General features: G+C 34.7%; 1 protein-coding gene across 1 annotated transcript; it reads left to right on the forward strand.

The window, feature by feature from the left end:
* The first annotated feature begins 273 nt into the window (after positions 1-273).
* On the forward strand, positions 274-1254 carry LOC141554780 (olfactory receptor 13C3-like). The gene has a single exon (XM_074287080.1). The coding sequence runs from the start codon at positions 298-300 to the stop codon at positions 1252-1254; it is 957 nt and encodes a 318-aa protein (XP_074143181.1). The 5' UTR covers positions 274-297.
* Positions 1255-12131: the final 10877 nt, after the last annotated feature.

Raw genomic sequence — 12131 nt, forward strand, 5'->3', positions numbered from 1 at the left:
TAACAGCAAGTTAAATTGAAAGACATGAAGATCCTAAATTCCTGAAGACTGAAATCAAAAACAAAGGAAGGGATTTCTAGGCTTCCTGGGATAATGTAGATTGATGAAAAGTAAATAGAGTCTTTTAGTTATTTAAGATCCAGAAACTCTTCATTATGATGAGAAATGAAAATAATTTCAAACCAACCTTCATAGAGACAACCTAGTGAAACATTGCTGGAGATCTTTACAATATGGGAGTCTAAAATAAAAGGATTTTGCATTATTTCTTCCTATGAACTCTTGCAACAGGAAGAAATGGAAAGAATAAATAAAACTTTTGTGACAGAATTTCTTCTTCTGGGACTTTCCGGCTACCCAACACTAGAAATCATTTTCTTCATTCTAATTCTAATGATGTACTTAGTAATCCTGTTTGGCAATAGTGTCCTTATTATAGCAAGTATATTTGATTCTCACCTTCATACCCCAATGTACTTCTTCCTCAGTAACCTCTCCTTTCTAGATATCTGTTACACAACTACTTCTATACCTTCAACCCTGGTAAGCTTCTTATCCAAGAAAAAAACAATTTCCTTCACAGGATGTGCAATACAGATGTTCCTTGGCTTTGCCATGGGATCAACTGAATGTTTACTATTGGGAATGATGGCATTTGACCGTTATGTAGCCATCTGCAACCCTCTAAGATACCCCATTATCATGAACAAGATTGTATATGTGCTGATGGCTTTAGTGTCTTGGCTTTCAGGAGGTATCAACTCAGTAGTTCAAACAGCTCTTGCCATGCAGTTACCTTTCTGTGGAAATAATGTCATTAATCATTTTACTTGTGAGATCCTAGCAGTCTTAAAATTAGCCTGTGCTGACATAGCCCTCAATGTGATTACAATGGTGGTCTCCAACATGGTCTTTCTGGTTCTACCATTGCTGGTGATTTTTTTCTCCTATATCTTTATCCTCTATACCATTCTGAGGATGAACTCAGCCAAGGGAAGGCGCAAAGCATTTTCCACATGCTCAGCCCACCTGACAGTGGTGATCATATTTTATGGGACCATCTTCTTCATGTATGCAAAACCCAAGTCTCAGGACCCTCTTGGAGCTGACAAGTTGCAAGCAACTGACAAACTCATATCCATGTTTTATGGTGTGGTCACCCCCATGCTGAATCCCATCATCTATAGCCTTCGTAACAAGGATGTGAAAGCTGCTGTGAGAAATTTGCTCACTCAAAAGCCCTCTTCTCAATGAACCCTCTGTGGCATGGTTCTTTGTAAGGGCTCTCACATTAACCCACTATGCCTTAAGGCATGTTATGTAGTCTTCTGTCTTTTTTTTAGAAATATATATATATATATATATATATATATATATATATATATGTGTGTGTGTGTGTGTGTGTATACATACGTATGTGTATATATATAATTGGATTGAGTTTTTGTAAAGAGGAAATAAGATTTATATAGTACTGATGTAATAAGTGAGTGCTATAAACTTAAAACAAATGTGTGCTCTGAGTCTGATATCTTTATGCAAGGGACACTAGCAGCAGCAATACAAAAGCCATGAAGAAATTCCAAGGAGGAAGTCATGATCGGAAAACTTTATCCATTTATTGCAGTGAGTTGAAGCCAGCTGAAACTGCCTAGAATTTTAAATCATTTTTACTACCTCATAATTATCAATCTCTTTCAATTAAATTCAGAGATTAGGGAGGAGTGATCTGAACTCTTTACAAGCCCAACCTAATTAAAATCACACTTGCTGATGTGAAAAAAAAATGCAAAATGCTTCTTGCCTAAACTTTAGCTAATGTGCCTCAGAAAATGAGTATATAGTGCCTTTCCTGGCTATGTATTAAATGTTCAATCAAAAAGAGGTTTTCTTGGAAGTTTCAAAGCAAACACAAGTTTTCCACTGTTCTTGGCTCAGATATTCTTTCAGTTTGTTTGGTTTTGTTTTTGTTTTTTTAATGAACACTTTTTAATTTTCAAAAGATATGGATGGAATATTTTTCAACATTAAGCCTTGCAAAACCTTGTGTTCCAAATTTCTCCTCTTCCCCTAACCCTTTCCCCTAGATAGCAAGTAATCCAATATATGTTAAACATAGTAAAAAATATATGTTAAATCTAATATATGCATATATATTTATACAATTATCTTACTGTTCAAGAAAAATCAAATCAAAAAGGGAAAAAATGAGAAAGAAAGTAAAATGCAAGAAAACAACAAAAAGAATGAAAGTGCTATATTGTGATCTACACTCACTTCTCACAGTCCTATCTCTGGGTGCAGATGGCTCTCTTCATCACAAGATCATTGGAACTGATCTGAATCATCTCAGTTGAAAAGAGTTACATCCATCAGAATTGATCATCGTATAATCTTGTTGCCATGTACAATGATCTCTTGGTTCTGCTGATTTCACTTAGCATCAGTTCAGGTAAGTCTTTCCAGGTTTCTCTATAGTCATCCTATTGGTCATTTCTTATATAACAATAGTATTCCATAGCATTCATAAACCATAACTTATTCAGCCATTCTCCAAGTGATGAGCATCCATGTAGTTTCCAGTTTCTTGACACTACAAAAAGGGCTGCCACAAACATTTTGGCACATACAGGTCCCTTTCCCTTCTTTAGTATTTCTTTAGGATAAAAGCCCAGTAGAAACACTGCGGGATCAAAGGTTGTGCACAGTTTGATAGCACTTTGGGCATAGTTCTAAATTGTTCTCCAGAATGGTTGAATCACTTCACAACTCCACCAACAATGTATTAGTGTCCCAGTTTTCCCACATTCCCTCCCATATCCCATCCCCTCCTATCATCTTAGCCAAACTGAGAGATGTATAGTGGTACTTCAGAGTTGCATGCATGGGAGTACAGAGGTACAGATACAGAAGATGAAGTATCAAGTTCCAGGCACAGCAGATAGAATAGAGTACTTGGCTCATATAATACAGTGAAAGGGGGAAAAGTGTAAGAAAACTGGAAAGTTGAAAGTAGCAAGGTTGTAAAGAATTTTAAATGACAAACACAGAGGTTTAATTCTAGAGGCAATAAGGAGCCATGGAAGTTTATTGAACAGAAGTGGGGAAAGGAAATGACATGATCAGATCAATCCTTTAGAAAATTCACTTTCTCATCTAAAATAGATGGAATGGGAAAATGTTTGAGGCAGATTAAAAAATTACCACATTAGTCATATGAGAGATAATCAAAGCTCAAAACTAAAGTAATGGTCATATAAATAGAGAGAAGGTATTACACAGAGGACAGTTGGGGGAAAGAATTGAGATATAATGACATCACTTTAATAAATATTGTTTTTGAGATGTCTGGAACATACAGAAAGTACAAAAGACCATCAGTGATGTATGATCAACTTATGGAAAGGAGGAAATTCACTCTCCTCTACTTCTATACAACTGCAAATATACAGAGCCATGTCAGAGAATGAGTTAGAGGAAATAAAAATAATTCCTCTCAGGTTTATAAAGACAATATTCTCAAAGATTCAATTAATGTAAACAAGAGACATCTACCCTGGAACTTACCCAGAACATCAAGACTCATATTTATTAGTCAAAAACCTATTCAGAGAACTTTTACTATAATTCAATAATCAATCACTGTAGTATTATTGCCAAGAAAACTCCAAATCGATTCATGAAGAGTTGAAACTGAATGACTGATCTATCTTCATAGTGAATAGAGCCTTGAACATGTAATAAGAAAGGTATACAATACAGCTTTTGACATTTACCAATTATGTGACTCTGGCACTAAACTAAGTGCTTTACAACTTTTAACTCCTTTGTTCCTCATAACAACTCTGCAAATTAGGTACTATTGATAACTCTAATTTTACATATAAAGAAACTGAGGCAGACATTAACTGACTTATCCAGGATCACAGTATGGGTATGGAGTCTACTATGCACAGCACTATAAGCTGCCTAAATAGTTCAAATGCCGCCTTCCACAAAAATACAGAAAAGCATTGTACTATACTAATTCTCCAGCAATTGAGTTTAATAACTTTATTTTTTTCTCAGGTGATATTGTACTCATCACCAACCAAGTGATCTCATTAAAATTTCTCTGGTCCATACATAGAATAGTTTTCCTCACCAATGAATGCAATGTTTCTGAACATCCATGCTGAGAAGTTTAAAATTGTTACTGGCAGGATTATTATTAAAAAATATGAAATATTTCTCAAACATATTAAAATTAGTAAATGTATTACTCTGACCCACCCTCTCAATCTTTATTGGTGAGAGTTCATCATACCCAAGTGAACCTAGACCCACCACAATGGACTCCAGGAATCTTCCTGCCAATCTGCTGATGTCCACAAAGCTTCCTCCCACCCAGTACTCTGGCCTCTTCTCTGAAGCTCTGAATTTCACATTGGTAAGAACCTGGCTTAATGCAATGATTAAATAAAATCTGGTGCCTTTCAATGAATTAAAAGATTCGGCTTAAAAGGAATCTAAGAATCAAAAGAACTGGTTCCTAACTCTACCAGTAATTACCTGTGTGATCTTAATGTACTCGTTTGCCCCATTTGAGACTATTTTCCAGTAAGAGGCTTGGATCAGATGTTTGGTCCTTTTCCAGCTCTGATGATCTGAGATTTTAGGAGATTTCCAAAATTAAATTCTTAGGCATCAAATAATCTGAAATGCAAATCACATGATTGAATGTGAGTTGGCCCACAACCTCCAATTCTAAATTATGTGCAAAGAGAATTTCTAAAAGATCTGTTACAAGTGTAAAAAAGTCTTAATTTCTTGTCTCTTTAAGAGTCCTTTTTTATCCCAGCAACACTTTAAAGTTTTAAATTAGAAGAACATAGGATAGTTTACCTCTCAAATCTGTGGAGGAGGAAGGAATTTGTGACCAAAGAAGAACAAGAGATCATTATCACAAAATAAATAATTTTGATTATAAGTTTAAAAGTTTTTGTACACTATTGCAGACAAGATTAGAAGGGAAGTAATAAACTGGGAAATATCTTTTTACATTCAAAGGTTCTGATAAAGGCCTCATTTCTAAAATATATAGAGAATTTACTCAAATTTATAAAAAAATCAAACCATTCTCCAATTGATAAATGGTCAAAGGATATGAACAGACAATTCTCAGATGATGAAATTGAAACAATTTCTAGTCATATGTAAAGGTGCTCCAAATCACTATTGATCAGAAAAATGCAAATTAAGACAACTCTGAGATACCACTACACATTTGTCATATTGGCTAGAATGACAGGAAAAGATAATGCAGAATGTTGGAGGGGATGTGGGAAAACAGGGACACTCATACATTGTTGGTGGAATTGTGAATACATCCAGCCATTCTGGAGAGCAATTTGGAACTATGCCCAAAAAGTTATCACACTGTGCATACCTTTTGACTCAGCAATGTTTCTACTGGGATTATATCCCAAAGAGATCTTAAAGGAAGGAAAGGGACCCACATGTGCAAAAAAGTTTGTGGCAGCTCTCTTTGTAGTGAGAAGAAACTGGAAAGTGAGTGGATGCTCATCAATTAGAGAATGGCTGAATAAATTAAGGTATATAAATGTTATGGAATATTATTGTTCTATAAGAAATAACCAACAGGATGATTTCAAAGAGACCTGGAGAGACCTACAGGAACTGATGCTGAATGAAATGAGAAGAACCAGGAGATCATTGTACATGGCAACAACAAGACTATATGATGATCGATTCTGATGGTTGTGGCTCTCTTCAATGATGAGATGATTCAAACCAGTTCCAATGATCTTATGATGTAGAGAGTCATCTATACCCAGAAAGAGGACTGTGAAAACTTAGTGTGGACCACAACATAGCATTTTTACTCTTTCTGTTGTTGTTTACTTGCATTTTGTTTTCTTTCTCAGGTTTCAGGTTTTTTTTTCCCTTCTTGCTCCTATTTTTCTTTAGCAGCAAGAAAACTGTATAAATATGTGTACACACACACACACACACACACACACACACACACACACACATATTGGATCTAACATATTTAACATGCATTGGACTACCTGCCATCTAGGGGAGGCAGTGGGGGAAGGAGGTTTTGCAAGGGTCAGTGTTGAAAATTTTCCCATGCATATGTTTTGTAAATAAAAAGCTTTCCCCCCCCCCTACCGAGGCTGGGGGTTAAGTGACTTGCCCAGGGTCACACATCTAGGAAGTGTTAAGTGTCTGAGACCAAATTTGAACTCAGGTCCTCCTGAATTCAGGGCTGGTGCTTATCCACTGCGCCACCTAGCTGCCCCCAAATAAAAAGCTTTAATAAAAAATTAAAAAAAATTAAAGTTTTGAAGTGTGAATGTTCAGAAGTGAAGAGATATGCAAGAATGCTTAAGAGATCACATCTCCAATATCCAATTATGTGGAATTTAGTAATAAATTTTAATTAATATAAAATTCCATGGACAAAAAAAATCAACCACAAAACACCTTTACCCTCAGAGAATTTAGAGAGTGACATTTCTTGCCAGTACATGAGTATTCTCAGCTCTTTTGAGGGTTTTTTTCCCCCAGCCCTTCCAGAAGAAGCTAATGGGTTCTAGGGATACAGAATGTGTTGAAAGTATGAGATAATGGATGTTTATTTTAAAAGAACATTTTATTTACCTCTGGAATATAGTAAAAGTCTTTAGTTAATCTCATGGGGAAATTGAACTTTGTGGTGATGAAATCTTAAGGTGTAAATGGAAATATTTAGTTTTTTTCATTGTTGAGCATGTCAGAAATTTAGAACATAATCTAAGTAAAATAGTAAAAGGAGAATTCTGAGAGAGGCTCTGTCGTGCAATGCAGAGTATGGCATTTACTTTGGGAAGGTTTAGATTCAAATTCCGTCTTTGTCCTTCACTAGCTATATAGCCATGGACCAGTCATTTGATCTTAGTAAAGGAATACTGGTAGAACCTATTTCATAAAGGTGTTATCAAACTCTAATAAGAATGTGAATCTAAAGCTAACTTAAAGGTACTATATAATTCTCTTATGCAAGAGAGAGAGAGAGAGAGAGAGAGAGAGAGAGAGAGAGAGAGAGAGAGAGAGAGAGAGAGAGAGAAGAGAGAGAGAGAGAGAGAAAGAAAGAGAGAGAGAGAGAGAGAGAGAAGAGAGAGAGAGAGAGAGAAAGAAAGAGAGAGAGAGAGAGAGAGAGAGAGAGAGAGAGAGAGAGAGAGAGAGAGAGAGAGAGAGAATGGGATGGTCTCATTGTATGATGGGAAGAAACAGCCAGTGGTCCATTTGTATACTCCATTGGTATTCATGAATTACCAGTGAATTATACAATGAAAAGTTGAAAGGCTTCTAGAATTTTAGGGGAAATCCCTTCTGTGACTAACTTATGGAAGACCAAGGAAGGCCATGGCAAGCAGTAATCACCTCAATGAAATAAAAGACTTATTTGATCAAAAATCTTATTTTTTTGCTAAAAAAAAATCTAAGTCACTTGGGTTTGCCACCTTGGAATCATATTTGTTCAGTTCAGTTACATATGACTCTTTGTAGCCCCACTTGGGCTTTCTTAGCAAAGATACCAGAGCAGCTTGCCATTTCCTTCTCCAGCTCATTTTTCAGATGAAAAAACTGAAGCAGAGTTAAGTGACTTATGCAGGATCACACAGCTAGTATCTGAGGCCATATTTGAACTCAAGAAGATTCATCTTCTTACTCCAAGCCTCAGACTTTATTCACTATGCCATGTTGCTGTCATATTTGACTTTCCCCTTTTTCTCAGCTCTCTTTTTTAATTAATCATTTTATTGACTTTATCTGCACAATATTATTTTCAGCTTATCCTTTTTAATGCATTTATTTATTTTAAACTAAAATGCAAAATTTTAAAAATAAAGCTACAAAAAAAAATTTTTTTCATGTGTTTCAATAGAAACATCAGGGAGGATTCAAAATATGTAACAATAAATTTTCAATTTTCAAGAAAAGTATTTATAATAATAGAAAAAACTTGTATAATTGCATAAACTATCTTTTTCTTTGCTTCTTTTTTAGGTTTTTCTTTCATTCTCTGCTGTGTATTTTTTATTTTATTCTTTTTTTCCCTTTTTCCTCCTTCTTAGTTTCTCCCAAGCCAGTTGCAGTTAAGCATGGATATATTTATGTATAATTTCACATATATATATATATATATACATGTGTGTATGTACAAATGTGTGTATATATATATATATATATATATATATACATGCGTGTATGTACAAATGTGTGTATATAGATATATATGTACATATATCTATATATACATACTTACACATACCTGCATGCAACACATAAAAAAAACATATATAAACATAGATTTTCTCTTTTGATTTAATATTTTTTTAATTTTTACTTTAATAACGATGATTAATGCCCTTACTTTTTTTCTAATAAAATTCTGATCCTGATCATTGTTATTATGTTTTGTATATATCTCTTATTTTCCTATCCCTGTTAACTTGCCTTGCTTCCCTCATTGTTTCTTCATGCCTCTCTTATCTTCTTCCCTAACCCTTCCCCTTACAATCCCCTTCCCATTACTGTACACAGCTTATCCCATTCCAATTAATATACTCACACTTCTATATTCCACCTTATTCCATTCCTTTCCCCCCCCTTATTTCTTTATAGATTTTGGAAAGTGTTACACACACACACATACACACACACCTCATTCATATAGCATAATAATTTTTTTCCCTTTCCTCAACAATTTTTGCTTTTTTAAGAGTCAAAATAATAATCAGCTCCACCCCATTGTTTTCTTTTTGGATTATTTAATTACCAATACATTTTCCCTCATATAAAAACATTTTTTTAACTTGTTAGTATTGAAATCCCTTGAAACTTTTGTGATACTGGTTTCTTACAGATTAAATATTATACTGAGGTCAAGTTTTGCTTGAAGCAAAAATCCTGAAAAATATGTTTTACTGTCAACTTTTTCTTTAGATATTATTCTTAATTTTGTTGAGGATAATATTTTTTGGCCACAATCCTAGTTTCTTTTGATTGTCAATATACAGTATTCCAGGGACCTGTATTCTTTTTATTGCAGTTTGCTGATAAATCTTTTGCAAACTCTTTTTATTGAAGCTTCCATATATTTGAATTGTTTTCTGTTTTTGTTGTTGTTGTTTGCTTATAAAATGTTTCTTTTTTGGTCTAGGGCTTTCAAAATTTAGCAGTGATATTTCTAAGTTTTTCCTGGTAGGCTCTCTAAGGACAATGAAACAATGATTTTTTTTTTCTGTTTCTAGTGCCCCCTCTTTTTTATGTCACTTCAGGAAAATTTTATTTTCTTTTATTTTTTCTATGATTTCTATTATTTTTGGTCATAAACTTTCAGGAAGTCCAATTATTCTTATATTTTTCTATTATTGATTTTGTTTCTCTAGATCTGTTGTTTTTCTTATAAAATGCTTCACATCCTCTTCTATTTGTTTGTATTTTGTTATATTATTTCTTGTTCTCTTGTAACTTCATTGGTTTCCCCTTACCCAATTCTAATTTTCAAAGAGTCATTTACTTCTTTAAGACTCTGGATCTCCTTTTCTAATTGGTTGGCTTTCTTTTCATTGTCTTCTGTTTACTTGAGTTGTTCTTTAAAAAAAAAAAAAAGTTTTCCCTCCATCTCTCTCATTTGATTTTAAAAGTCTTTTTTTGAGTTCTTCTTAAATTCTTTTTGGGAAGGTAGCTACTTAAACATTACTCTTTGGATAAGGGAGGATTTTTTTAACTCCAATATCCTCTTTTGAAGATTATCCAATTCTCTTAGTAACTTTCAAAGGTTGGGTTCTTTCTCCTTTGCCTGCTCATTTTTCTTTTCAAATACAAATTTAATAATTTAAATCCCCTCTAATTCTGGGGATGAGAGGAAGGATAGTGCTCTGGCTTTAGGTCTTCCTTCAGTTCTTCCCTCTGGTCTGAAGACCAAAACCCAGAACTTCACCCTCCCCCCATAAGCGGCCACTGCCAGCATGGCCCTTTCCCCACTATTTCTACAATCACCAAGTGTTCTGGTTTGTTTTCACCCAGGGCTGCATCTCAGCAGCATAGCTGGGCCCTCCTAATCAGAGATTCCAACAATCTTCTGGGCCTCAGACCCCTAACTGACCAGGAGGTGAAATTTTCTGTAGTTTGGGTTCTAGCTATTTCTGAACCCAGTTAGCTCCAGGGTTCCCTGCTGACTGTTTCAAGGGAGCTAGCCTGAAGGTGTTTGTACTTTACACCAGTTAATCCTTCATCCTGAGATCTTCCTTAATCCTTCATCAAGGGATCTTTTCTTCCCAGTTTTCTCTAGTTTGCCCTCTGAGCATCTGTTTTCTGTCCCAAATCTTGTTTTTTTTCACCACGCCATGTTTTGCCATGAGTAACAATTTTTCTTTTTTGTTCATGGGAAAAAATATGAAGACTTTGACATTTCTGACCTGCTCCACATGTTCCCAAAATCCTCCTCCTCACCCTTCTTTTATCTGAAATGGCTGCTACTTTAGTTCAAGCCCTTATAAACATCTCACCTGAACAGATACTTTTCTAACTAGTCTCTTTGCTTCAGGTCTCTATGCTAATACAATTTACTCACTGTGCAACACTCAAAATATAATATAATATCATTTAAAGGACATTTGCAAACACATTCCTATCTTTTTAGACTTATTTCATATTATTCCAATTTACATTCATTAAAATATTAACTACTGCCTGAAACCAACATTCTTTGTCCTTCCTTCATGCCTATGCAATAAGATATATCCTATGCTTGAAAAAAATCTGTCCTTAATCTTACCTCAGCTCATGTATCCTTAGCCATTGGTAGACTTCTTGTTAGTTATTACTTCTATCTCTCTCCTGGAAGTACTTTATCTTTAGTATGTACATATTAAAACTGTTCAGTTACCTGTTCATTCCATGGGTCATAGGCTACTTAACAGCAATGGGCTAAACTTGAAATTCATTCGGAAGCTGAAAAATTCTAACCTGTTGAAATTTTTTTTTAAATCTGATGCTGTTATCCAATAGGTTATCTGTCAAGTCAAGATTTGTCGAATTGGAAGTATGCAGTGTCACATATGCATTCAATCACTAACAAAGTATTGAACAGAAAATTACCAAGTGCAGAGCTAGGTAGTTTTCCATTAGGGTCTTTTTTTCAGATTATTATTGCTCTATTAATCAATACTCTTTGGATGTGTCATTCAATCATTTCTCTATCCAATTAACTATGGCACCAACCAAAGCATTTCTTTCCATGTTATTCCCTAAAATTTTTTTGAAATTTTGCCAGATGATTTGCTGAAATCCTTTATTGCAAGAATCATACAAGTGATAATGTAAGAATAGAGTTGAAGCAGATTCTCATGAGTATCTCCAAGTTGGGACACTTTTTCACTGTCAGTCTCTCTATAACTCAAGCTAATGGTAACCAATATACCATACCATTAATCTACCACTACTGCAGTGAAGAAAAAGAGGCATATTTCTCAGCTCTTCTCTATGATCATACTTAATCACTAGGTACAGTGTTTAATTGTAGGTTGTTTCTTTTTTCTGGTTGTTCCTTTCAGTTACATTGTTGTCATCACTAGTGTATCTTGATTTCCAGGTTATGGTTATCTCAATCTGCAGGAGTTCATATAAGACTTCTCGTGATTTCATATTCATCTTGCCTTATGATGAAAAATGTATTGTTAAATCCAAATATCCTAAGATGACAGGACAAGAAAATGATGAATATTGGAAGAGGTATGGGAAAACTGGGACACTAATGTATTGTTGGTAGAGTTGTGAACTAATTCAACCATATTAGAGAGCAATTTGGAATTATTTAATCCAGCACTATTTCCACTGGGCTTATATCCCAAAGAGAGCTTAAAGAAGGGAAAGGGACCCACATGTGCAAAAATGTTTGTGGGAACCCTTTTTGTAATGGCTAGGAACTGGAAACTAAGTGGATGTCCATAAGTTGAGGAATGGCTGAATAAGTTATGGCATATGAATATAATGGGATATTATTGGTCTATAAGAAATGATCAGCAGGATGATTTCAGAGAGGCCTGGAGAGACTTATGTGAATTGATGCT

The sequence above is a fragment of the Sminthopsis crassicaudata genome, chromosome 1 (genome assembly GCF_048593235.1).
Source record: "Sminthopsis crassicaudata isolate SCR6 chromosome 1, ASM4859323v1, whole genome shotgun sequence".
Classification (NCBI taxonomy): Eukaryota; Metazoa; Chordata; class Mammalia; order Dasyuromorphia; family Dasyuridae; genus Sminthopsis; species Sminthopsis crassicaudata.